Here is a 27,650-nt window from a genome sequence, read left to right on the forward strand (position 1 = left end):
CTTCTCTAAATTTTTGGTAGAATTCAGCTGTGAATCCATCTGGTCCTGGGCTTTTGTGTGCTGGAAGATTTCTGATTACAGTTTCAATTTCCGTGCTTGTGATGGGTCTGTTGAGATTTTCTATTTCTTCCTGGTTCAGTTTTGGGAAGTTGTACTTTTCTAAGAATTTATCCATTTCTTCCAAGTTGTCCAATTTATTTGCATACAGTTGCTGATAATAGTCTCTTATGATCCTTTGTATTTCTGTGTTGTCTGTTGTGATCTCTCCATTTTCATTTCTAATTTTGTTGATTTGATTCTTCTCCTTTGTTTCTTGATGAGTCTGGCTAATGACTTGTCAGTTTTATTTATCTTCTCAAAGAACCAGCTTTTGGCTTTGTTGATTTTTGCTATGGTCTCTTTTGTTTCTTTTGCATTTATTTCTGCCCTAATCTTTAAGATTTCTTTCCCTCTACTAACCCTGGGTTTCTTCATTTCTTCCTTTTCTAGTTGCTTTAGGTGTAGAGTTAGGTTATTTATTTGACTTTTTTCTTGTTTCTTGAGGTGAGCCTGTATTGCTATGAATCTTCCCCTTAGCACTGCTTTTACTGTGTCCCACAGGTTTTGGGTTGTTGTGTTTTCATTTTCATTCGTTTCTATGCATATTTTGATTTCTTTGATTTCTTACCATATTACCAAAAATACCATATTAAAAAAGGAGAAAGAAAAGAGAAAAAAAAAGAAAAAGAAAGAAAAAAGAAAAGGAAAAAAGAAAGAAAGAAAAAAAAACCCACCAAAGTCACAAAAATTATAAAATATATATAAATGAAGTTTACTTTAAAAATACTGTCTTAAAGAAAGAAAAATAAAATAAAATAAAAATAAAAATAGGGTCTTTTTTTTTGCAAGGTAATAGTAGTAGGTTATAAAAATGAAAATTGAAGGAGTAATAGGGGACTTGAAAATAAAAATAAAATAAGAAAATAAAATAAAATTTAAAAAAATTAACAAAAAGATAATAAAAAAAGTTTTAAAAATGTAAAAAATGATGCTAGTAAAAATATATCTTGTTGTGGTTTTGATTTGCATTTCTCTAATAATGAGTGATGTTGAGCATCTTTTCATGTGTTTGTTGGCCATCTATCTGTATGTCTTCTTTGGAGAAATGTCTGTTTAGTTCTTTGGCCCATTTTTTGATTGGATCGTTTATTTTTCTGGAATTGAGCTGCAGGAGTTGCTTGTATATTTTTGAGATTAATTGTTTGTCTGTTGCTTCGTTTGAGGTACCATTTCACACCAGTCAGAATGGCTGCTATCCAAAAGTCTACAAGCAATAAATGCTGGAGAGGGTGTGGAGAAAAGGGAACCCTCTTACACTGTTGGTGGGAATGCAAACTAGTACAGCCACTATGGAGAACAGTGTGGAGATTCCTTAAAAAACTGGGAATAGAACTGCCATACGACCCAGCAATCCCACTGCTGGGCATACACACTGAGGAAACCAGAATTGAAAGAGACGCGTTTACCCCAATGTTCATCGCAGCACTGTTTACAATAGCCAGGACATGGAAGCAACCTAGATGTCCATCAGCAGACGAATGGATAAGGAATCTGTGGTACATATACACAATGGAATATTACTCAGCCATTAAAAAGAATACATTTTAATCAGTTCTATTGAGATGGATGAAACTGGAGCCCATTATACAGAGTGAAGTAAGCCAGAAAGAAAAACACCAATACAGTATACTAATGCATATATATGGAATTTGAAAGATGGTAACGATAACCCTATATGCGAGACAGAATAAGAGACACAAATGCATAGAACAGTCTTATGGACTCTGAGGGAGAAGGTGAGGGTGGGACGTTCTGGGAGAATAGCATTGAAACATGTATATTATCATATGTGAAACAGAACACCATTCCATGTTCAATGCATGAGACAAATGCTCAGGGCTGGGGCAATGGGATGACCCAGAGGGATGGGATGGGGAGAGAGGTGGGATGGGGGTTCAGGATGGGGAACACATGTAAACCCATGGCTGATCCATGTCAATGTATGGCAAAAACCACTACAATATTGTAAAGTAATTAGCCCCCAACTAAAGTAAATAAATTTATTTAAAAAAAGATATATATATATATCTTGGACTTTCTCTGGAGCTGTTATGGACTGTGTGGGGTCAGTTCATTTTCGGATAGTTCCGTGGTCCAGCTTGTACTTCTCAAGGTCTCTAGGCCCCTTCCTATGTAGTCGGTGCTAATTACAAGGTTTTAATCTGTTGCATCTGTCACTTCCAAAGCGATTTCTTCTGTTCTGTTTCTTTTAGCTTCTTCTGTTTGCTGGTCTCTTCAGTGTCTAGTTTCCGCCCTGACACAAGGGGGGCGGTGGTGGTCACTTTTTTTTTTTTAGTCTCACTTGTTCAGTCGTGCTGTGGGGAGGGAGGAACACTGCAAACAAATCTCACTGGCGTGTGCTCACAGTGTTTCGGCCACACTGGGTTTGCCCTGCTCACGGCGTGTGTGCTTTCCCAGTCTACACTGCTCAGGCTCTAGGTTGCACTGGTGGGAACTGTCTGAAGCGGCCCCTGGGGTTGCTTGTACTTCCCAGGTCTAAGCTGCTCGGTTCTGGTTCCCGGGTACTTCACAAAGGTGCAGACTTGGTTGAGCCTGGATTTTGTGCCCTTCCCAGGTCCGAGCAGCTCCAGTGACCAGGTTTTTGGCTAGCGCGGTTGGGGGCTGTGTCTTTTTCCCTTCCCCCGTCCCAGCCGCTCGGTTTTCTGGGTGTACAATGGGCGCAGTTTCCCAGGCGTGCCATGCTCTCCCCTGGGGAGCTGATCTCTGGCTGCGACCCTCTCGGCGGGTGTCGACCCTCCAGAGTCCCAAGCAGTCCTGGTTAGCAGCAAGGTCTGTTTGCAGTTTGATATAGAATGGCTCTCTGGGGCTGCAATTCCGCCCTTCCGGCTCTCGCTGCCCTCCCCTGCCTGTCTCCTGCTGGGGATGGGCCAGTCCGTGGCCGGTTTACTCTGTTCAGTCTTTTTTTCTGTGAGCGGGCCTGGCAGTGTCTTAGGTTAAGGCTTTTCACCGGGAAGCTATCCCAGGGTCTAGGTTGCTGTCTCAATCTAGTTCCCTCAGATTGCCCGCAGGGCATTCAGGCTCAGTTCTAACCCAAAACGATGCAGCCCACCCCTCCCTGCCCAGCCCCCGCTTGCTAGTTGGGGTTGCTCTCGTCTGCTGGGATTTGCTGTTAGGTACGTAAACAGCGGGTTTTAATTATTTATTTATTTTTCCTCCCGGTTATTTTGCCCTTTGCGATTCCAAGGCTCACCACAGACCCGCCAGAGAGAGTGTTTCCTGGTGTTTGGAAACTTCTCTCTTTTTTAAGACTCCCTTCCCAGGACGGATCTCCATCCCTACCTCTTTTGTCTCTCTTTTTATCTTTTATATTTTGTCCTACCTCCTTTTGAAGACTATGATCTGCCTTTCTGTGTGTCTGATGTCCTCTGTCAGCATTCACAAGTTGTTTTGTGGAATTTGCTTGGCGTCTAAATGTTCTTTTGGTGAATTTGTGGGAGAGAAAGTCGTCTCCCCTTCCTATTCCTCTGCCATCTTAGGACCACCTCTCCGAAATGGTATCTAATTGTAGTTTTGTATTGGCTATGTGAAAGTCATTCAGTCATGTCCGACTCTTTGCAACCCCATGGACTGTACAGTCCATGGACTTCTCCAGACCAGAATACTGGAGTGGGTAGCCTTCCCTTCTCCAGGGGATCTTCCCAATCCAGGGATTGAACCCAGGTCTCCCACATTGCAGGCAGATTCTTTACTGTCTGAGCCACCAGGGGCACAAAAAGCCCAAGTTTTGTATTACCTGTCTCTAATATTTATTAATAAATGAGCATCTTTGTATGGGCTTTGTTAGTGGCTCAGCAAGTAAAGAATCCGCCTACAATGTGGGAGACCTGGGTTCGATCCCTGGGTTTGAAAGATCCCCTGGAGAAGGGAAAGGCTACCCACTCCAGTATTCAGGCCTGGAGAATTCCATGGACTATATAGTACATGGGGTCACAAAGAGTTGGACACGACTGAGTGACTTTCACTTCTTTCACTTGTTTATCCTCCTTGGAAGAATATGCCTTTTCAAATACTTTGCCCATTTTTTTCCTTTGCCCATTTTTAATTGGATTGTCATTTGTTGTTGAGTTGTAAGCTATTTACGTGTTCTGGATACTAGATTCTCATCAGATACATTATTACAAATTTCTCATATTCTGTGTATTGTCTTTTCACTTTCTTGATAGTGTCCTTTGAAGCACAAAAGTGTCTAATTTTAATTTTTATAAAATTTTATTTATGTATTTTTGGCTGTGCTGGGCCTTCGTTGTTGTGTGGGCTTTTCTCTAGTTGCAGAGAGCAGGGGCTACTCTCTAGTTGTGGTGCATGGGCTTCTCATTGTTGTGGCTTTTCTTGTTGTGAAGCATGGGCGTAGGGTGCACAGGCTTCAGTAGTTGCAGCACGTGGGCTCAGTAGTTGTGGCTCCTGGGGTCTAGAGCACACACTCCATAGTTGTGGCACACGGGCTTAGTTGCTCTGAGGCATGTGGGATTTTCCTGGATCAGGGATCATACCTGTCTCTCCTGCACTGGCAGATGGATTCTTTACCACTGAGTCACCAGGGAAGCCCTAATTTTAATTTTAATGAAGTTCAACTTATCTGTTTTTTTTTTCTTTTATTGTTTGCATTTTTCATGGCATATGTAAGAAACCATTGCCAAATCCAAGGCCAGCAAACTATCTTAGGTTTTCTTCCAAGAGTTACAGTTTAAGCTCTCACTATATGTCTTTGATCCTTTTTGAGTTAATTTTCATATATGGTATGAGGTAGGGTTCCAATTTCATCCTTTTCAATGTGAATATCCAGTTGTACCTGCATCATTTATTGAAAAGACTACTCTACCTGCACCATTGAATTTTCTTGGCACCCTTGGCAAAAATTGACCATTAGTGTAGAGTTTGTTTCTGGGCTTTCAATTCCATTCTGTTGCTATAAAAAGTTTATTTAATTAATACATTATTTTCCATGAGGCTTAACCTGGGACCACTTGGAGTAGAATCCATGTCATTTTACCCACACTTATGATCTAATTAAAGTAGGGTGCAATGGGACCTAATTTAGGGAAATGAAACTGATTGATTAATAGGTCTCCAGGAAATGAGGAATAGGAGGTGTGGTGGGTTTTGTATTAGAAACAGATTTAGAGTGGCTTTGGGCAAATTACTTCACCTCTAGGAGTTGTGTGTGTGTGTGTGTGTGTGTGTGTGTGTGTGTGAGTCACCGAACCATGTCCAACTCTTTGCGACCCCATGGACTGTGTAGCCCACCAGGCTCCTCTGTCCGTGGGATTCTCCAGGCAAGAATACTGGAGTGGACTGCCATTTCCATCTCCAGGGGATTGTCCCAACCCAGGGATCGAACCTGGGTCTCCCACACTAAGGGCAGATTCTCTACTGTCTGAGCCACCTGGGAAGCCCCAGCTACTGTGAAATGGAGATGGTGGCAATCTCGAGGGGCTGTGTTAGCATTCTGAGACAGAGGCTGTAAAAATGGTGGCATAGTCTCTGGTACATGGTAGGTTCTTTATTATTACTGATTTTTTTGGCTATGCCACGTGGCTCATGGGAACTTATTTCCCCAACCAGGAATTGAAATTGGGCCCTTGGCAGTGAAAGGGCTGAGTACTAACTGCTGGACCACCAAGGAATTCCCCTCAGTAGGTTCTTGACATAAAGTACACTCACAGCTGGTACGTGGTGTTGTAAGTGCCCTCCCTCCTGACCCAGGGTGTTTATGTGGGATCAGGAGAGATGGGCTACTCAGGTTCTCATGGTTCTACCCTGTGTCCTACACTGTGCAGCAGTTTTGATTCCATCCCTCCACCTTTCTACCAGGTGCAGAATAAAATGGGCTTCCCAGGCAGTGCAGTGGTAAAGAATCCACCTGCCAGTGCAGGAGATGCAAGTGACGCAGTTTCGATCCCCGGGTTGGGAAGATCCCCTGGAGAAGGAAATGGCAACCCACTCCAGTATTCTTGCCTGGAAAATCCCATGGACAGAGGAACCTAGCGGGCTACAGTCCACAGGATTGCAAAGTGTCAGACATGACTGAGTGACTGAGAACATACACACACACACACAAGAGGAAAAGTGTTCTCCACAGACCAGCTTTCTAGTTAGGTTTCAGGGAATCCCAGTAGTGAACCATACACAGTAATTAAGAAATAATTATATCTAGTTTTATATATCTAGAGCTTTATTTCATAGAAGAAACAACATAGTTATTTTTTAATTGTAAAATTTATTTTTATTATTTTTTTACCAAGTGGCACAGCACATAGGATCTTAGTTCCCTAACTAGGGATTGAACCCATGCCCCCTGCATTGGAAGCATGGAGTCTTAACCACTGGACTCCCAGGGAAGTTCAAGAAATGGTATAATTTTTAATAAACTTTTTGCCAGTGTAGAACTGTATCACAGCTGAGGGAATCGTGCCTGCTTAGATCAGGAAATCACAGCTCAGGTCACCAGTTTACCTTGTGGTAGCCCCTATATTGTAAGGAAAGGGCCTAAAAGGAAACAAATCATCCCTGTTCTTAAGAAAGTTTCTCAGTGGATTGCCACAAAATATCATGGAGGGCAAATGCAAGTTTCAGAAAAATATGCTTCATATGATCCCATCATCCTTATTTTAACTAAAGCGATGACAAAACTATTGGCATATAAATGTATATATATGTGTGTTTAAAATTCATAGACAAATACAAAATAGCCAAACATAAAATAGGAAACAAGATTGACAATGATGGGAAAAAGTGTTTATTGACATAAATGAGATGATTTTTAATTAATGAAAAATAAAAATAAAAATCTAAGAAAAAAAAGCTTCTAAGCCTCAACCTAAACAGTGATAGTGTGGTGTCACTAAGGCTCAGGAGGAAGGACATGGTATTCTTTGGGTTCTTATTCCTCTGATCAGAGTTGGTTAGAATCAGGAAGCCAAAAGAACTGGCACACAGGGACTCACAAGATTGTGTACTCACAAGAGACTGCTTGCTAAACTGGGTTGTTGCCCAATCTTCCCCATCACTCTGGTTCCTTCCTTAGTGTGACTCATTAAGTACCTTCTGGCTTGGCTGGCCTCATCATTCAACCCTGAGATCTTCCCCTCTTCCCAGATTCTCCTTTCCTTGTGGCCCTGCTTGGATCCCTGGATGCTTTGAGAGTTTAATAATGGGGAAATCCAACTCCTGTTAGACGATTGTCAGCTCCTGGGTCTCAGGCAGACCATACTGAACTTTGTGCTCATCAAACAGCTTCCGAAGGGCATTGATGTAGAGTGCATGATACTTGTCCACTGTCTCCTTGTTTGGCTTCTTTATTCTGGGAATTGGCAGGGGCTCCCCAACTGTGGGGCAGGAGAAGAGACAAGCATCAGACCTTCCCCCTCAACTCAAATTACCCATCCCTCAGAGGAAGTCACATACTGAAACTCGGTATCTTGGTCCCCTCTACCTCCTTTATTCTTTCCCTCTGCTCCAACCCCACCCTGTCCCATGTTCTCCAAATACCTAATCTCACACATGCTTAAGAGAATGAGAGTAAACTTAGGAGAGTGCTGAAGGCATGTGTGTGAATAGTGATGCCCTCATGGCAGCTGTTGAACTCTGTCCCTCCTGTAAATGGCCACAACTCTATCTGCATAGTTGTCCTCCCTACCCTACCCTCAGCCACAACCACTGGAATTCCTGTTGCCCATCCCAGCTGTGTGCCAGGCTCCCTGGGACTTAAGGGCTGGGTGGGGGGAATCAAGGACCAGGGTGGTCCAAAGATGCTGGAAAGCTTACCAACTGTGGTAATGGGATGATTGAAAGGCAGGAAGCCCCAGGATCCTCGAGTAAGGCCCCGGCCATGGAAGGTACAGAAATTTAGTCCCAGGATTTTTTTGAATGTGTTCTGGAAGGTTTTTTGGAAGAACCTTTTCCACGTGCCCTCAGGGAAGGTCTCTTGATTGTGAACTTCATTCTGTCCAAAGGAATAGGAAGGGACAAGGTATGCTCTGCAAAGAGACAGACAGAAGTGTGAGTTCTTCCAGGAAGCTCCCCACAGTGAAACCCTCTCCAATGTAGGAAAGCTTTACAATGGTCCCATTATAGGACAAGAGTCCAAGCACCCAAGCATCTCCAGCCTTGTGCATTATCCTTGCTATGCTCCACATCCCTCCAACTGAACACTTTGAGGGGAGTTCCTGCACTTTGTCCTGTGATGGGAGGAAATGAATCACTAATCTCAGGAAATCTAATTGCCTGAATTGTACACATCCAGAGGACCTTCCTAAACTGTGTGTCTGGACATGTCACTCTTCTCTTGAAAACTCTTCCCAGAGCTCCTCTCTTTGTACCAGGCACTTAGCGTGGCCTTCACGCTCCAGCCTTGTCTACCTGGCTAGCTTCTTCTCTCCCCAGCCCTTTGTCACAATCTGCTCAGCCACACTAAGTGTGCTAAGTTCTCACTCGTCTATGTGTCTTTGTACATCCCGCTCCCTCTGCCAAAAATGCCTTCCCTCTGTCTTCACGTGGCTTATTCTATTTTGCCCTTCACTACTCAGCTCCAGTTTCATCCCCTTGAACCACCTCCAGTTCTCTGACCTCCTCCAACTTCTCCCACCCCCAACCCCTGCATCTAGTGCTTACCTCTTTCCTACACTAATACTACCCCAACTCTGTACTCCTTCCTGGCTGACTCCCAGTAGACAGCAAGGCATTTGAAAATGGGAACCTGTGTCTTATTCATCTCTGAACTCCTAAGGCCTGGCATAGTGCCTGACATATTGTCATAGGCTCTCACTGAGTACCTGAGTTCTTTCTCCTCTTTGGTCTGACTGGCAACTCCTACTAATATGTCAATTCACAATTCAGATGTCACCCACTTATGAAACTTCTACTTTGAGTGAAAGGCTTTCCATCAATTGGTGCTCTCATAGTGCTTTGTACATATGTCCATCATGATACTTCTTTCATTCAATAAATATTTATTGAGTTCCTTCTATGTGCCAGTGCTTCTATCAAGACCTCGGGATACATAAGTGAACACAGTGGCTTAAAAAAATAATCTCTGTCATCATGGAACTTGTCTTTTATTAAGGGAAGACAGACAATAAATAATAATAATGAACAAATAAAAAGCCATATATGTAAAGAAATAAAACTGATGACATATGAGAAGATAATACGTATAATGGGAAAAAACAGAGCAGCATGATCAGACTAGACCTTGTTGAGAATAGACATTTGAGCAAAGACCTGAAGGATGTAAAAGAATGAGCCAAACAGCTATTTGGAGGAATAATGTCCCAGACAGAGGAAACAGCTTGAGCAAAGACCCTAAGGGAGGAGCATGTGGCTTGTTTGAGGAACAGCAAGGAACAGCTCTAATGGAGGGAGCAAGGGGGATGGCAGTGGGTGAAGAGATCAAAGATGTGGCTAAGGACCAGATCATTTAGGGTCTTTAAGGCCCTTTAAAGACTTTGGTTTTGCTCAGAGTGAAATGGGAGCCATCAGAGCATTTGGAGTAGTGACATGATCTCATCTGACTCCTGGTGGATAGGATCATGCTGGCCACAGTTGAGAACAGACTCTGGAATGTGAGGGAGGCAAGTATAGAAGCAGGGAGAGCTCTTACAAGACTTGCAATAATCTAGGGGAGTGACAATGGGGTGGAAAACCAGGGGATGATAGTTGAGATGGTAAGGGGTTGGCTTCTGGATATATTATGTCATTATACGTGACTATGTCTGTTTTCCATTGGACCATGAGACCTTTAAGGCAAGGACCAAGTCTTATTTATTTTTACATCCTCATTGCTTAGTACTATGCCTGACACACAATAGCTGTTCAATAACTGCCTTCTACTTTTCAAACCAGATTATGTGCTGTTTGGGGGCTGTATCCATATCTTTTGCATCTTTGCAAACCCCACAGCATCAAGTCGAGTGCCTTCCTTGCCCTGGGTAGTTTCTCTGGGCCTCACAGTGCATGGGATGATATAGTCTAAAGTCCAACTTCCCCAGACCCCCAGCCTACCAGGTAATGTGCAGAAGATAAAGGTCTTTTACTGTTTTTTCTCCAACTTCAAGTTTCAACAGAACCCACCAGAATGTGTCTGGAGGCCCAAACACCCTTAAGGCACAGTGTGAGGGAGTAGAAAGAAGCAATGAGGGTGAAGAGGGAGCCCCTTCTAACACATTTCCAAGAGAGGGCACCATTTTGGAGAGGTGCTACAGAGTACCTAGGACGCCCTGATGATAGGGCACTAGAACCTGGGGACCCACCCTGTCTTCAGTGCCACCTTCACAAAACCTTTACGCTGTTTAAGGAAGACAGTAGAGGCTCCTGGGTGGCACAAGAGGGCTTCAGCTGCTCCACCCACCACAATAACCACAGCATTGCCTGAGCCTTTCTGGGTCAGCAAATACTTCAAGGCCAACTCACTCACTGGGCACACACCTGCAAAACCAAAGAGGCAAATGACATAACAGATGTGGTGCTTGAGGAGGGGATAAGGTGTTCCTTGGGGCTCTTCCTGCTAGAGACAGTTCTTCTGTCTCCTGGCTGTGATTGTTTCCAAATTTCTGTCTTTGACCTGCCCTCCACATCTTGGGTTAGCCCTAGCCTGAGATCGGTCCTTAGGGCCAGCTGCTTGCCTTGGGGCTCTGTGCTACTTCAGTAGGAGCTACATTGAGTTCTTCTGCCTACTTTCTCTTAGCTCTATAGCTTGTAAGCCCATCCTTTCTTCTCTACCCCGGGAACCACAGTGGTCTCCCACTCTCCCCAGGCTGATGTCACTTGAGACTCTAGAGTTCTCCTTCCTGAGGGTAATCAGGAATGGCCACCACCAAACTGCTTCCTCCTTAGAGTAACCTGTTAAAGTAAGCCATTCCCTGGTGTTTCTAGAGAGTAGGCAGACCCAAGATCCCGTCCAAGCCAAACTGGAATGTAGATGAACCGTGGAATGAGGATGACATCCTGTTGCTCAACAACAGTCACAGAGTCTTTCCTCACCTCTGCTTCCCATCTCTGCCCTGTGCTTACTTTCTGTTCTCTCCTGGGATGGCATACATTGGCTCCAGGCCACAGTCCTTAAGATCCAGATTCATGCCAACCTGAATCATCCCCTGGGACTCCAGTGATCCCACTTGGCCCCTCCAGATATAAATGTATCTTACCTTTTAATGTTTGGCTTCTGTTGTTTTCTGGTGTCCAGAAGGATGGATATTCACCCAGAGAGGACATTTAGCACAGTATCCTGGCTTGAAGCCTGGCATGGGGAAGTTGCCCTGGATTCTGATGGATGCCTATCCTTTTATCCCTTGGTATCTTATGCAAATTTGAAGGGGTTCTCAGGAAATGAAGGTTATGGGCCAGGAGGGTACCAGCTAGTATGAAAGTCTCAAAAGTGTCTTTGAGATGCCCTGGGGTGAGACCTGCTACATAAATGACTGCCCAAAAGAAGCCAGTTGACATCCCGGAAACAGTCTGGCAAAGTATATCTGAGCTGTCCCATTCATGCCTGATTTTCCCTACATTTGGTTTTGATATTTGACTTTTGCCTTTTCCTTTCCACTTTGGCTTTAATCCCGAACCCCAGGCTTCTGCTTCCTCCTCTGAAAGGATTTTTGGCAACTCTTATGAATGCCTACAACTTACCCTCCTACCTAATCAAACCCTGCCTCCCAGATTAAACCTAAGGCTCAGCCACATATTCCTGTCACTGGTCCAATGTGCTTGGGACTCATTTTCTACTAAGTGTTCTTCCAGCAGGGAGTGAGTACTGGACTGACTGTCGAGGTTTGTTAAAGTTGGAGCCCCAAGGTAGGTCAGAGAATGGAATGATCTCTTATACTCACCCATTGACATCACATATTCTCGCACAATTGGGATCCAGAAGATCCCTTCCAAGGTCGCTACATAAGGAGTGATGGCTGGGAAAATCCGAGCAAAGCCAGTGGTTTCAGTGGCAAAGTTGATGAAGATACCATAAGGGAGTATGCCATGTGGGTGGCTGGCAATGATATAGTTGTGTCTGGGAGAGAGGTCACGAGTCTTCACCAGCTGTTAGAGGGAGATTGAGTCAGAGCACTAGACAGAAGGAAGAGAGGACATGTAGACTCAGAGGCCAGCAGGTAGCCTATGTTTCCCTTGGGGAGCCCCTAATCCCTATTCACTGGGATATTGTCACTCTCATAGAATTACCAGGGGTTATGATGCTCAGTGAGGCTGACCTGAGTTTGCCACTGTGAGGCAAGGTGTTACCCATTCATTTCCCCACCTGCCCATCCATCTTCGGACCGTACTCTATGTTATGCCTCTGGGCTTTGACCTCCACTGTTGGCCACACAAGCCTTTGAAAATATGGGGCTGAGTGGAGAGGGAGAGTCTGGGCAACAGGGACTGGGGGCTCCAGAGGAAGGGTCATTACCTTTACTGGGAAGTAATTTCGGAAATATTTCCAGATTGTCCAGTTTCGTACCCAAGCTGAACGTCTACCACCTGCAAGTACAGAGGGAAGGGAAGAGCGGGTGAGGTCTTGCCAATCCCTCTACTTCTTCTGGAGGTGGAGGGATCTTCCTAATGTCCTTGGGTCACAGGAGGGGGCTCCTTCTCACATTTCCACATTTCTTGGGCATAGAGCTATAAGGTCTATCCCTGAATCCAGTCTCCAAGAAGACACAGGCAGCCCCTGCTCTTCTGGAGCTGCCAGAAAGGTGAGAGAGAAATAGCACGAGGCTGGGAGCACCAGCTCAGGAACCAGCCTCTTAATTCTTCCTGGGCAGCCTGGCCGAGCCCTCTGTTCCTGCTGAGCTTTGCACCCCTGTCTCTCTTCTCTTCCCTCTCTCCTTTGCTCTTCCTCCTCTCTCCCTCACTTCCACTCCCTGCCCTCCTTTCCCTTTCCCCTTCTTTCCTCTCCTCACCTCTTCTCCCCCTGCCTCTCTCACTCTTCCCTTCCACCCTCACTCCGTCCCTGTGGTTCCATCCTTGGCACAGACAGGGATCACTGCTCTTCCCCCGTTTCTTACCTCGACTGTGAGTGTTCCAGTCATAGGCGAGCCAGGCTAAGGCGAGCACGGACACCATCCAGAACTTAGTGAACACCAGAAAGTAGGGTATAAGGATAATAGGAATAGCTCCTGAGGGGACACAAGGGGTTCATGCCCTTTAGTTCCCTTCAAGTTTAATACACATCCCATGACCCCAGTCTCTGCTCTGTGGTGAAGAAGCAGGTCAAGGCCAGTGTGAGACTGTTCTTCCCTCATCCCCCCACCCCCCATCTCCCTCCTAGCTCTGCTGTGGTCCAGGATGACCTCTGAGTCCCTGAATCTGGGCCCCCTTGATGGCTGTGATCTTAACTGAGGAAATGGCAGAACCATGGCATTCTCAGAGTAGGTCCTCACCTGGGGTCAAAGGACAGCACTACTTGGCAACTGAAAGGAACAGCATCTTGGGCCAAAGGCTGACATCCCCATTCTGAGACCTCAGGAGGTCCTCAACCCTCCTTCCTTTGTCAAACTGCTCTGTCAGCACATTCCAGTGGAGAGGGGCTGCCTGCACTGTACAGGCTGTTTGATGCTGAGAGGAAAATGCGTATTAGAAACTGCTTTACTGTGTTCAATTTCATCCCATTCAAAATGGGTCAAAAGTTCAGAAGGGGGAAAAATCATCTCTGTTAGCAAAGGGTCACAGCAGGCTGTGGAATGTGAATGTGATACATCTTACAGCTGTGGGAGTTGAATTCCATTTTAAAATCTGCATTCATGAGAAAGAGGGGCTCATACCCATATTGTGAATTTTAAAAAATTCAGCTAAAGGAATGACTTCGTTGACCATATAACCATATCACAGTAGATAAAGTTTCAGAGAAGGTAACTCAAGAGTTACCAAACAGCAGATATGTATGTCTCTTGCATCTTGGACTCTGATGGAAATAACAGGAAAAAGATGGAATGGGCATTTTAAAAAAAAAGTCATGTTGTGAGGTAGAAGAAATCTTAGTGATAGGCTGAATTCCTCTTACAAGATCTGGCTGAGATGGCTGTTGTAAGCCTGATAATTAAATAAGAAATAATAGGGGGAGGAATTTTGTGGGAAGCTTGCCATGGATAAAAATCCTGCTACCTCTGACCCTCATAAAAGATGAGAGTAAATTTGCTGGGTAAGCCTCAGAAGAAAACTCAGATAACATTAAACATGAATCATTATTAATTAAAGGGAGCCTAAGTATATAATTTCTTTTATATCTTACTTCTAATAAATTTAGTTTGTATCACCAGCAATTAGAAGAGTGCTTTGCATGCAGTAAGTGTTCAACAAATATCTATAGATTGAAAGATGAAGAAATGTTTTCTCTTTTCAATATTAAGTAAACTTAAATGATTAGTGTTTAGTCAGCATTTGTGTTGTTTAAATCCAATGTTAGTTTGAAAGTATAGATGGGTTAATTTTGTGCCTTATATCTGATCATTTTCAGTAATCCATCAGTCCTAAAAGTAGTCTACTGAACTGGTCTATTCCAGTTAAGCTATTTCAAATCCTAAAAGATGATGCTGTGAAAGTGTTGCACTCAATATGCCAGCAAATTTGGAAAACTCAGCAGTGGCTACAGGACTGGAACTGGACTGTTTTCATTCCCATCCCAAAGAAAGGCAATGCCAAAGAATGCTCAAACTATCCCACAATTGCACTCATCTCACACGCTAGTAAAGTAATGCTCAAAATTCTCCAAGCCAAGTTTCAACAGTCTGTGAACTGTGAAATTCAAGATGTTCAAGCTGGATTTAGAAAAGGCGGAGGAGCCAGAGATCAAATTGCCAACATCCGTTGAATCATCGAAAAATCAAGAGAGTTCTACAAAAACATCTGCTTTATTGACGATGCCAAAGCCTTTGACTGTGTGGATCACAATAAACTGTGGAAAATTCTGAAAGAGATGGGAATATCAGACCACCTGACCTGCCTCTTGAGAAATCTGTATGCAGGTCAGGAAGCAAGAGTTTAGAACTGGACATGGAACAACAGACTGGTTCCAAATAGGGAAAGGAGTACGTCAAGGCTGTATATTGTCACCCTGCTTATTTAACTTATATGCAGAGTACATCATGAGAAACGCTGGGCTGGAAGAAGCACAAGCTGGAATCAAGATTGCCGGGAGAAATAGCAATAACCTCAGATATGCAGATAACACCACCCTTATGGCAGAAAGTGAAGAGGAACTAAAAGGCCTCTTGATGAAAGTGCAAGAAGAGAGTGAAAAAGTTGGCTTAAAGCTCAACATTCAGAAAACTAAGATCATGGCATCTGGTCCCATCACTTCATGGGAAATGGATGGGGAAACAGTGGAAACAGTGTCAGACTTTATTTTTGGGGGCTCCAAAATCACTGCAGATGGTGATTGCAGCCATGAAATTAAAAGATGCTTACTCCTTGGAAGGAAAGTTATGACCAACCTACATAGCATATTAAAAAGCAGAGACATTACTTTGCTGACAAAGGTCTGTCTAGTCAAGGCTATGGTTTTTCCAGTAGTCATGTATGGATGTGAGAGTTGGACTATAAAGAAAGCTGAGCACCAAAGAATTGATGCTTTTGAACTGTGGTGTTGGAGAAGACTCTTGAGAGTCCCTTGGACTGCAAAGAGATCCAACCAGTCCATCCTAAAGGAGATCAGTCCTGGGTGTTCATTGGAAGGACTGATGTTGAGGCTGAAACTCCAATACTTTGGCCACCTCAGGCAAAGAGTTGACTCATTGGAAAAGACCCTGATGCTGGGAAGGATTGGGGTGGGAGGAGAAGGGGACGACAGAGGATGAGATAGCTGGATGGCATCACTGACTTGATGGACATGAGTTTGGGTAAACTCCGGGAGTTGGTGATGGACAGGGAGGCCTGGCGTGCTGCGATTCATGGGGTCGCAAAGAGTCGGACAAGGCTGAGCGACTGAACTGAACTGAACTAAATATAAGTATATAAATATATGTTTGTATTTATAGTTCATTGCAGAGATCACAACACTTTGCTCCTAAGTAACTGTGTATTTTCTAAAAATCAAGGCACTCACAGTGCCATTATCAAATTTGGGAAATTTAGTATTTAGGAAAAACTGTTATCAAATACACTCTGTTGGGATTTTTATTTGAGCTGTGTTACATTTATAGATCAGTTTTGGGAAGAACTGACATCTTTGAGTTTTCCAATCCATGAACACAGTATGTCACAATTTAGGTCTTTAATTTTATTAGCATGTTATAGTTTTCAGCCTATAGATACTGTACAGGTTTTATTAAATATATTCATAAGTACTTTATTTTTGGAGGCATTTAAATGGTATTGTTTTTTAATTTTTATTTTCAATCATTCTTTGCTAGTTTATAGAAATGTGGTTGACTTTTATGTGAGATCTTGTGACCTGGGACTTTGTTAACCTCATTTGTTAGTTCTTAGAGGGATATTTTTTAGTATATTTTTAAAATAGATTTTAAAATATGTAATCTAATGGTATTTTCTACACAGATGATCATGTCACCTGTTAATTAGTACAGTTTATTTCTTACTTTTCAATCTGTATGCTTTTCTTTCTTTTTCTTCTTGCTTTATTGCTAGGACTTTTAGTATGATGTTGAATACAAATGGTGAGTGTGGACATCCTTGCTTTGCTCCCCATCTTAGGGAGAAACTTTCCAGTTTTTCACCATTAAGTATGATGTTAGCTGCAGGTTTGTTTTTTTTTTTTTTTTAATAGATGCTCTTTATCAAGTTGAGAAAGTTGCCTTCTATTCCTAGTTTGCTGAGAGATTTTGTCATGGATTAAAATTTGTCAAGTGCCTTCTCTTTTTCTTTTTTGCTTAAATCCAAGATAGCAAATTTTATTAAGTAAAAAGTTTTTTTCAAATGCTTTTTCTACAACAATTGATATAATTGTGTATTTTTCTCCCTTAGGTGGTTAATATGGTTAATATTGTCTTTCAAATATTTACACTTGCATTCCTGGAATAAAGCCTACTTGGTCATGGTATATTACTCTTTTAATATATTGCCGGATTTGATTTGCTAGTATTTTGTTGAGGATTTTTGCATCTATATTCATGAGGGATATTGGTCTGTAGTTTTCCTTTTTGTATTGTTTTGTCTGGTTTTGGCATCAGGGTCTTGCCTCATAAATGAGTTGTTAAGTGTTCCCCCCTCTTTTATTTTCTGGAAAAGATTATGTAGAATTTGTGATGTGTCATCTTTAAAATGTTTGGAAGAATATGCTGCTGAAACCATCTGGGTCTGCAGATTTCTGTTTTGGAAGTTTACAACGTTCCAAAATTAAAATTTAATTTAATTAATAGTTATAGGTTACCTATTTCATTTTGGGTGAGTTTTGGTTGTTTGTAGTTTTCATAGAAGTCATCAAATATATTTGTTAACTTGTTTCTGTATTTTTTCAGTTTCAGAAGTTTTCACTTTGAAGCTCCATTGTTAGGTACATAGACATTTAGGATAGTTATGTCTTCTTGGTGAATTGACCCTTTTACCATCTACTTTACCTTGGTTGTGACTTTAAAACGATAAACGTGTAGAGCCTCAAATTACTAATGATTACTAGCTTTGGTTAAAGATGGTACCAGTATGAATCTAAGTGGGTCCTTTCTTCAAGTCACCTCTGATTCACCTTTCTTACTAACTTTCTTATATAGTAATAGCAACATTTATTGTATACTCATCATGTAAAACTAAGTATGGTACATGTGTATTTTATTTAAGCTTCATAAAGATCCCATTATGACAATAAGCATTCTCATTTTGTGGACGAGGGACCCAGGTTCAGAGAGGTTCAATAACTACTTAAGGTCACACAGCTAGCTGGTGGGTGAGGCGGAGTTGAGAACTCACACTCTTCCTCCAGAGACTGAGCTCCCCCAAAGGCCTCCATCTCAACACTAAGACCAGGAGACTGTACTCTTAACCACTGAGCTCTAATCATTGCTTTCCTTTAGTCAATTATTAATTTCTGTCAGTTCTGTCCTTCAAACGTTTTTCAAATTATTCTGTTCCATACCTCCATGCTACCATCAGTCCAAGTTACCACTTTCTCTTTCTAAGCCAACTGCCAATGTCTTCTAATAGGTTCCCTGCATCCATTTGAGTCACGAGGCAACCGGAAGGCTAAATGCAGATCTCTGTCCTTCTACAGCATATAACCAAGAACATGGCTGGCTTGTCAAAGAGACATTTCTGTGGCTCAGTGATTACTTAGTGGATCAAAACTGATGATAAATATGAGAACTGATGGGGGTTGGTGGTAATTTAATAATTCAATAACTCACATGGCTTCCGTGACTCTTAGGATCAAGTCCAGTCTTGTAACCTTGGTTCCGAAGGTCCTCCGTGATGGAGCGCCTGGCCACCCCCTTGCTCTCTGCATGTCACTGTAGTGTTCTACTGTAGATTTCTTCTACCTGTTCTGTTCTCCAGCCTCTAGGCTTCTGTGCATGTTGTCCCGTTTGCCTGGAAGACTCTTCCCTCAGCTCTTTGCCTGGCTAGTTCTTATTCATATTTCAGGCCTCAGGATAAATGTCAGTTTCAACATTTTGGAGATATCTTGAACTTCTCTCCCTTTCCAAAAAAAAATCTCTCCCATTCATCCTTCTGCCTCTGTCTCCATTGCTACTGCTGTGGTCCAGAACTTGATCTCCTCTGGTCTAGACTGTAGTGTTTTGTCTATTCTTGCCTGCTGATCTCTTCCCCTACTCTGTTTTCCATGCTGCTGCCAGATTTATTTTTAACTAAGCACAGTCGTAGTGTTGTTTGCCTCCTATGAAACCTTCAGTACTGTCCCACTGCTAACAGGATAAAGTCTGAACATGTTAGCCAGGCATTTAAGGCCCTCCATGGACCGGCCCCACTCACCTTCCTAGCCTCATCTCTCAGCACCAGCACTCATACCCCATATGATCTAGCATGTAGTCCCCAAACCACTGTAGGGACATGAAGTGATCTGAAGTGGTTCATAGATGGAAAGTTATTTTAATATGTAGTGAATCACAGTGAGTTCATGGTAGTGGTATAAAGTTTCCTATTAAAATATATTAATTTAGGTTATAGAAGTGAGTCAGTTTGGGGGAAAATGTTAAGTAATAATAGTATAGGTGGTACTCAGCTGTGGAAAGAACCAGAAGGTGGGATGCAAATGACTGAAGAATGGGAAACAGAGGTTCAACCACCTTAGTCTACTCTCCATTCCCTCAACCCACCATGCAATTTCACATCTCCATGCCTTTGGTGACGCTGTTCCTTGTTTCATTTGCTGTTTGTGTGGTTAGCAACTTACAAGTCTGGCCCTCTGCCTACTAGACAGTAAGCTTCTTGGAAACGGCCTTTAGTACCGTGCCAAGCACAGGGAGATGACTCATGATAAATATACTTGTAACATTCAATTGAAATGCACACAAGTTTGATTTCAAAATTCTAGTAGCAGGTGAATGTTAACTGGGAGAGAAACTACCAGTACCCTTATTCTAAATTAGGAAAGGAGCTTCTGATGTTCCAGGGTGTGCATGAGTGTGTAAGGTTATGGCAGCCTGTCATTCCCAGTGTAAAATGAAAACTAAGATTCTTAATCAGTTGGCTCAAAGCCTTCAGAAATCCAAGAACATGACTGGTTTGTCAAAGATGAATTTCTGTGGCTTTATAATTACCATACTGGATCTGTATAAGAACCAGTGGGAGTGAAAAAGATAACTTGAATCAACACACATAGATTGAGCACACATCATGTGAAATCCCTGTGTAAACAGTGGGGACAGGATTGAGGCCCTGAAGGAGGAGTTTGAAGAATATGGAAGCGATGAAAATAATGTGAGTATGGTCACTGATGCCTCGTATGGAACATTTATTGTCAACAAGCACTCTGTTCAGCACCTAATGTGCATTATTTCATTTAATACTCTCATGTCCCTGAGAAATAGATAATTTTATTATCCCCATTTTACATATGAAGAAACTGAGGCTCAGAGAGGTCATGTATCTTCACTCCATGCTTTGGAAGAAAAAGTAGGTAGCATTTGTTGAGTCTTTAGGAACCAAAAACTATTTTAAGCACTTTACATATGCTTAATTAATTTTAAGTCATATTAAGACATAAAAATAAAGTTCCTGCCTTCCAGAAACTCATAGTCTAGAGGGGAAGATTGATACCATAAATAACGGATATATCCCAGAGGATGAGAATGATACAGTCAGGGTTCAAATGTCATTATATGGGAACCATTCTTTACTACAACCTAGAAAGGTTTATGGGCAACCTAGAAAGGTTTCTTGCAGAAGGTAAGACTTAAATTGAATCTTGGAGGAAAAGTAGGATTTTGACAGATGAATTAGTGGCAAAAGGGCCTTCCACACGCAAGGAAGAGCTGAAACAAAGGCCTAGATATGGAAGAGTCCAAGGTCTGTGAGTAACATCATAACTTGCAAAAGTAAAGGGAGTATGGGAAACCATGGAATAGCAGATGATGCTGGAAAGGAAGCAGAGGAGCTCAGGTCTAATGCTTAAGGGAATGGGAACCCATATTCTCATTAGAGGAAGAGCATGATCATATTTGTGCATCAGGAAGATTGTTTGAAATGACGGCGGGAGCAGGAGAAACTGAGGGAGGGAGGTCAGCTAAGAGCTGCAGTGTCTTAGATGAGAGTGAGAACCTGAAATAGGCTACTACTTCTGAAATCAGTTTGAAAGATACTATGGAGGCAGAATTTTCAGGGTTTGGCAGTTGATTGGATGTAGAGGAGTGAAGAAGAGGTAGTAGGGAGTGATGCCTTGAAAGGGCCTGTTTAAATTCTGGGAAGGTATCAAAATTTCTATTTACCTCATTTTCTAGGATCTAGTTACTCATTATTCTTCTTGAAGGTGCAATGAAATCAGAGTCTAGGGTGCCTGTCTCAGAAGTGGTAGTCACTCTTCTGCTGATCAAATTGATATATGGCAGAAACCAATACAACATTGTAAAACAATTATCCTTCCATTAAAAATAAATACATTTTAAAATGACCAATAAACATAGAAAAACATTAAAAAAAAGTCTTATGAGGTGGAGTAGTTGGGCTCCAAGTAATGTCAGTTCCTATAACCCCAAAAAAGAAAATGAACACCTGTTGAGGGTTTTCTTTGATTATCAGAGTGGTCTTGGGAGCTCTGTTCTACAGTGGTGGAGAGTGAATGACTTATTTGCACAAGGTCACATGACAAGTAAATGGCATACTTGGTCTGTTTGACTCCCAAGACTATGTTCTATTTTTTGTAGTATCAGCAACCAGAGAAAGGAGGCAGACCCATGAAAAAAAGGATTTCCATTATACAGAGTGAAGTAAGCCAGAAAGAAAAACACCCATACAGTATACTAATGCATATATATGGAATTTGAAAGATGGTAACGATAACCCTATATGTGAGACAGAAAAAGAGACACAGATGCATAGAACAGTCTTATGGACTCTGTGGGAGGAGGTGAGGGTGGGACGATCTGAGAGAATAGCACTGAAACATGTATAGTATCATATGTGAAACAGATCGCCATTCCAGGTTCGAGGCATGAGACAAATGCTCAGGGCTGGGGCAATGGGATGACCCAGAGGGATGGGATGGGGAGGGCGGCGGGAGGGGGGTTCAGGATGGGGAACACATGTAAACCCATGGCTGATTCATGTCAATGTATGGCAAAAATCACTACAATATTGTAAAGTAATTAGCCCCCAACTAAAATAAATAAATTAATTAAAAAAAGAAAAAAAGGATTTCCAGGAGAGGGAGAAAAGAACAAGAGGTAGACTTAAAGGTCTTTACTGAGGAGAAGAAATGTGGAAGAATCAACTGTGTCAAGCCTGGTCTTGCAAGAAACATAATATTGAGAAGGCATGACTCCTGTTTTCATGAAGCCTATTGGGTAGAGGAGACAAAGGGTGTAAAGGCTGCTACTCAACCAATTTTTACAAAATGCAGAGATTTTCAGAGACAGTGTAGTCTCAGGTTACCAGGAAAGCGTTGCAGAGAAGGTATGACTTGAGCAATATCTCAAAGAAGGGATTGTCCATAGATAGTCCAGGAAGGGTGATCAGGGAATTTTTTAAGTGGAGGAAATAGAGCAAAAGTAAGGGAGTGGGAGAGTAAGTACCCTTCCCATTTGTTCTGTGAATAAGTTACCTGGAATACAAGCTTCAAGTAGGGGGATGAGCTGGCAAAGTGTTAAAACCAGAGATTGGAGGAGGTCCTCGAATGCCCTGGATGACACATTTTTACTTCATCAAGTAGCAAGGGAAAATCAGTGACTATTTTTGAGCAGTAGAGGGCTGTAATCAAAGACGCATTTGAAGGACTCTTCTGGAGGTAAGCAGTGAAATATACTGGAGAGGATGGAGAGTAGAGGGCCAGGAAAGAGGATATTGCAATAGTTTAGGTCGCTGGTGATACAAGCCCAGAAAAAGAGAGACAGATGGTGATACAAGCCCAGAATAAGAGAGACAGATGGAGAGCCATCCTTTAACTGGAAGCTGGGCCTCAGAGAGGCTCTCAGGAGTATTGCCGAGTTCCAAAGGTCATGAACATTGTATTCCCCAAACCATCTTTTCATTCCTCTCTTTTCACTTCTTTCCTCCTTCTTGTCCCTCTGCCTTTTCTCTCTCTCTCTTCCCTACTTCCTCCCCCACCCCACTTCCAGTAGTGCTCAGTAATCAGTCATGATTCTGCCCATCATTCAGGAAGGAGGAGAAGTGCTGAGGACGACTCAGAGCAAGACAGAAAGAATGAAGGAAAGGGGATGAGAAAGAGAAGATAGAAGGCAATTAGGAAGGAAGAAGGGAGGGAGGAAGGAAGGACACTTTTTTGTATGGAGCGTTCATTGTGAACCAGGCTTGAGAGGATGGGGATATGGAGGCTTAGAAGGGTTACAGTACCTGTCTAAATCCACACAGCTAGTTGTTAACCAAGTTTGGCAAACTGCAGAACCCATGTCCTGTTCACTGCTTCACATTGCTGCCCTTTCCTGCCTTCCCTGATCCTGTTAACCTTGTGTAATATTTTCTAGTGGCTTCATTGTGCCTGTTCATTTCACTTAACACAGTCAATCTTACATTATAGTGATTCACTTATGTGTTCAGCACTGACACCTGGAATGGTAGAATGGTGGAATGAATGATCATTTTCTCTTTGTTACCAGATCGAAGGAGCCTATGCTGCTGCTGCTGCTGCTAAGTCGCTTCAGTCGTGTCCGACTCTGTGCGACCCCGTAGACGGCAGCCCCCCAGGCTCCGCCGTCCCTGGGATTCTCCAGGCAAGAACACTGGAGTGGGCTGCCGTTTCCCTCTCCAATGCATGAAAGGGAAAAGTGAAAGTGAAGTCGCTCAGTCGTGTCTGACTCTTAGCGACCCCATGGACCGCAGCCCGCCAGGCTCCTCCGTCCATGGGATCCTCCAGGCAAGAGGACTGGAGTGGGTGCCACTGCCTTCTCCGAAAGGAGCCTATACTTGATTCATTGTTGCAGTGTCACAAGGACAGCCAAAATCTTATACTTTGTAATTGCTTTGTAACTGTAGGACAGATTTGACTGTCTTAGGCATCTCTGTGGGTATCATACACTGTTACATGTTTTAGCTGCCTTGATAACCTCCAAGATCAAGGATTTGAGTTGTAATTTCTAGCATAATCACCAGAAGAAGGGAAACAGGATGTATAGCAACCTAAACTAGCAGAAGACAAGTGGAATGATAATCAATCTAAAAGAAGTCAAGACAAATGGCCAGTGAGTACACGAAAAGATGCTAAAGTTCACTAGTCATTAGGGAAATACACATCAAAACCACGGTGAGATATCATCTCATTTCATTAGGATGGCTACTAAAAAAAAAAAGACAATAAAGCAGTGTTGGGGAGAATGTGGAAAAATTGAAACTCTTGCACACTGTTGGTGGAAATGTAAAATGATGTGGCTGGAAAACAGTATGACAATTGCACAACAATGTTTAAAATGGAATTACCATATGACCCTGGAATTCTACTTCTGGGTATATAGCCAAAAGATTTGAAAGCAGGCTCTCAAGGAGATATTTGAACCCCCATGTTCTAACAGCGTTATTCACAATAGCCAGGAGGCAGGAAAAACCAGTGTCCATTAATGGATACTGAATAAACAAAAGTGGTATATACATATAATACAATATTATTCAGCCTTAAAAAGGGACGAAATTCTGTCACAACATGGATGAATCTTGAAAACATTGTGTTAAGTGAAAGAAGGCAATCACAAAAAGACAAATAGTACATGATTCCACTCATATGAAGTGAGACAGAGAGTTTTTCACTCAGAACACATAGGTGCCATAGCTCTTCCAGGATGGCTGGAAGCTGGTGAGATTGGAGGAGGAGGATGTTACCAGGAGGCTAGTCCTTATCGTCTTGGATCTTTATATATTCAGTGCTGAACATACCCTTTATCCTAGCTCACATCCTTTTAGAGGGGAAAAGGAAGAAAGAGAAAAAATACTCAAGAAATACGATTTTCTGGGAGGAAAATGAGAACATTCTATTGAGAAGCTCTCCCTAGAAGAGCCAGAACAATCTAGGCACTTCTGTTTGAATATCATACAGAGGTTTTCCAGAGTGGGACTGACCCCACACCTAAAAGGCTCATCTCATACAGCTCTTCTCTGGACCTCTTTTCCTTGCTCTCTCTGCCCATCTCTGCCCAATCTTTCTGGGATCCAGACTTGAAATGACAGATGCCACCACGATGTCAAGTCCCTTAGGGCATTCCGATGACCCCTACTTTCCTAACTAAGGGCTGGAACTTGTTAAGGGGTCTTTTTGAGGAAGTTAAACATTGATGCAAAGGACAGCAACAATAAAAAATGAAACACTAGAAACAAATAAATTTATAGAAAAATCACTTCCTTCTCTTAATGCAACTAGAGTCAAGTCATTGATAGGCTAAGGGCTTAGCATGATTTGATTTCAATAAGGCTCCCAAAGTCTTCATCTTTGGGTGGCCATGGACTCCTTTGTTAGTCTGGTGAAGCCTATAGATCACTTTTCTGAATATTAATTTTAAATGCACAAAGTAAAATACACAGACTTACAAAGGAAACTCATCATAGTAAAACACAGTTATCAAAATATTGCAAAAAATGTGGTACAGTAACGTGAATTCTTGATTTATGCAGTAGATAACCACACCTAATGGTAGTTCCAATAACTATTGGAATTTGGAAGTGGTAACAAGCATAAATGAACTTCTGAGATGCCTGCAACAACCAGCATGTGAAATTTAAATCTCTATGATGTCTGTTACTGACAAATTTACAGATACTTCTGTGGTTTGCTGCCTACATTCATCAATTCAATATGAAGTTAGTGAAAATAAAGAGGTAATTTTTTCCTTCCAAATTCAACATTGTCCCTCCCCATCTCATTCTAGGTCTATGTGGATGCTAAGTTGCTTCAGCCGTGTCTGGCTCTTTGCGACCCCATGGACTGTAGCCTGCCAGGTTCCTCTGTCCATGGGATTCTCCAGGCAAGAATACTGGAGTGGGTTGCCATTTCCTTCTCCAGGGGATCTTCCTGACCCAGGGATCGAACCCTTGTCTCTTAACTCTCCTGCATTGGCAGAAGGGTTCTTTACCACTAGTGCCACCTGGAAAGCACTAGTGTCTATAGGTCTCTAATTAAGAACCTCTGCCCTACGGGGACATATATCCTCCCACAGATTGGACTGGGCAGCCTCCTATCCTGTCCCATCCTTTAGGATGAAATTTCTCCATGTCTAGTTTCCAAACTCGGCCCTGTAATTGGCTGCCCACAAAGACCTGCTTTCTGACTGGGAAGAGCTTGGAACTCTCAGCCCATTTGCCTAGCACTGATGACTGTGATTTTTTGAGTCCGTTGAAGAACTGGCCCTTTCTCAAAATTCCATCTAATGAGTCACTCAGGTAGCCCCTAGCTTTTCCATAATTCTCTCATCGTAATAAGGAAAATCACCTTACATCTGCCCAGTACCAATTCTGCCCCTGTCCCCAAATAAGACTCTTTTCAGCTAGTTCACAGAGGGGCAGTCCTGAGAGAAGGCTGGGGTGGACTTTAAACCAGAACAACTGCTGTTTCACTCCTGGCCTTTGTGTTCCTCGGTTAGGAGGAGAGATATCTCGTGAACTCAACAATGGCCATCTCTCTGGGTGGAGAAGCACAGTCCTTCCCAGAGAGAGGGGACCGGCCAAATGATCTCTTTAGAACCCTCCCCATCATCTGGCAATTCCTGCTCTCTTTCTTCATCTATTCTCTGTGCTCTCCAGGCCCTGGGGTTCACTCACCTAAAAAGACATAGACTGGCATCCACTGCAAAACAGAGAGGGTCTGTAGGATTTCCTGAAGATTCAGCTGGGAGAGGAAGGCCATGGCCATAGTGCTTTTCTGTTGTGGCAGGAAGCCCAAACAGAAGGCCAGTGCCTCTAAAGTTGAGCTGATTATAGGTGCTTTGCTTTAATCTCATTACTGAGTCCTTTTATCTGCTTGAGGTTTTAGTCTTGACCTGACCTTTTCTCCAGTCTTCCCTGTTCTCTGCCCCACCCCAACATCCTACACACACGTTCATCTCCCTAACTTGCATCCTTTCCCCACGGGTACTCAATTGCCTTGCCTTGGGGTGGTTCTAGCTCTGTGTGTGTGTGTGGGGGGGGGTCCCCAATAAATTAGTGCAGGAAAAGGGAATGGCTTAGCCCTTAAACGGGATCTCTGAAAAGGAGTCTGCTACTTTTCCCTGCTTAAGGAAAAGAACCTGGTGATCACACTTGTTTCTGCCCTGGTGGATGCTCTGACTCTGCCTGGCTTCTGCTGAGAGCTACCTAGTTGACTAGAGCCTTTTTCTGAATGAATATCTAGGCTTCTCAGATTCCTCCTTGTGCCTCTGTTCCCAGGATCTCTGTACCAGCAACCAGTGGGAGGAACACTGCATAGAGTGCAGACCTGGCTTCCAGTCCAGGTTCCACCAAGTTCCTCCCAGGACACTGGGGGGAATCACGCCATCTCTCTTTTGTTGGAAGGCAACCAAGCAGTTAAGGGCATGGACTTTAGAGCCAGATTGTTGGCGTTCAGGTCTCAGCTCTTCCACTTACAAGTTGGTGAACCTCTGTGCTTCGGTTTCCCCACCTGTAAAATGGGAATAACAATAGTACCTACTTCATCAGGTTGTTCTGAAGACTGAGTGAGTGAATGTAAAGCGCTTAGCACAGGGCCTGGCACACGGTAAGTACTATTATGTTTCCTGTTATTATTCTTCTCATTAAATTAATGTCTATTAAACATCTATTATGTTTCAGGCTAAAAGGTTTAGTTCTGTGCACTAGCATTTGCAGAATTAAAGATTATCTCCAGATCCCAGACCCGTAGATCATTTTTTTGGTAACTTAAGTGATTATTGTTTGCCAGGTGCTGTTCTATGTGTTGAGGATTCAGTGTGGAAGAAGATGGGCATCATTCCTGCCTTTATTGAACTCACAGTCTAATGGAGGAGATGCATTAAAAAATCATGAAACTGTCTATA

General features: G+C 42.8%; 1 protein-coding gene across 1 annotated transcript; it reads right to left on the minus strand.

Annotated features, from left to right (window-relative positions):
• Positions 1 to 6,833: 6,833 nt before the first annotated feature.
• On the minus strand, positions 6,834 to 26,512 carry DGAT2L6 (diacylglycerol O-acyltransferase 2 like 6). The gene is made up of 7 exons (XM_081566338.1): positions 26,422 to 26,512; positions 13,113 to 13,223; positions 12,515 to 12,585; positions 11,943 to 12,147; positions 10,368 to 10,542; positions 7,885 to 8,096; positions 6,834 to 7,445 (listed from the first exon to the last, which is right to left on the minus strand). Exons 1-7 carry the CDS (start codon positions 26,510 to 26,512, stop codon positions 7,291 to 7,293), a joined length of 1,020 nt encoding a protein of 339 aa, XP_081422464.1. The 3' UTR covers positions 6,834 to 7,290.
• Between the last annotated feature and the right edge of the window lie 1,138 nt (positions 26,513 to 27,650).

This window comes from Giraffa tippelskirchi, chromosome X (genome assembly GCF_054371585.1).
Source record: "Giraffa tippelskirchi isolate mGirTip1 chromosome X, T2T-mGirTip1v1.2.pri, whole genome shotgun sequence".
In the NCBI taxonomy this organism is placed as follows: domain Eukaryota; kingdom Metazoa; phylum Chordata; class Mammalia; order Artiodactyla; family Giraffidae; genus Giraffa; species Giraffa tippelskirchi.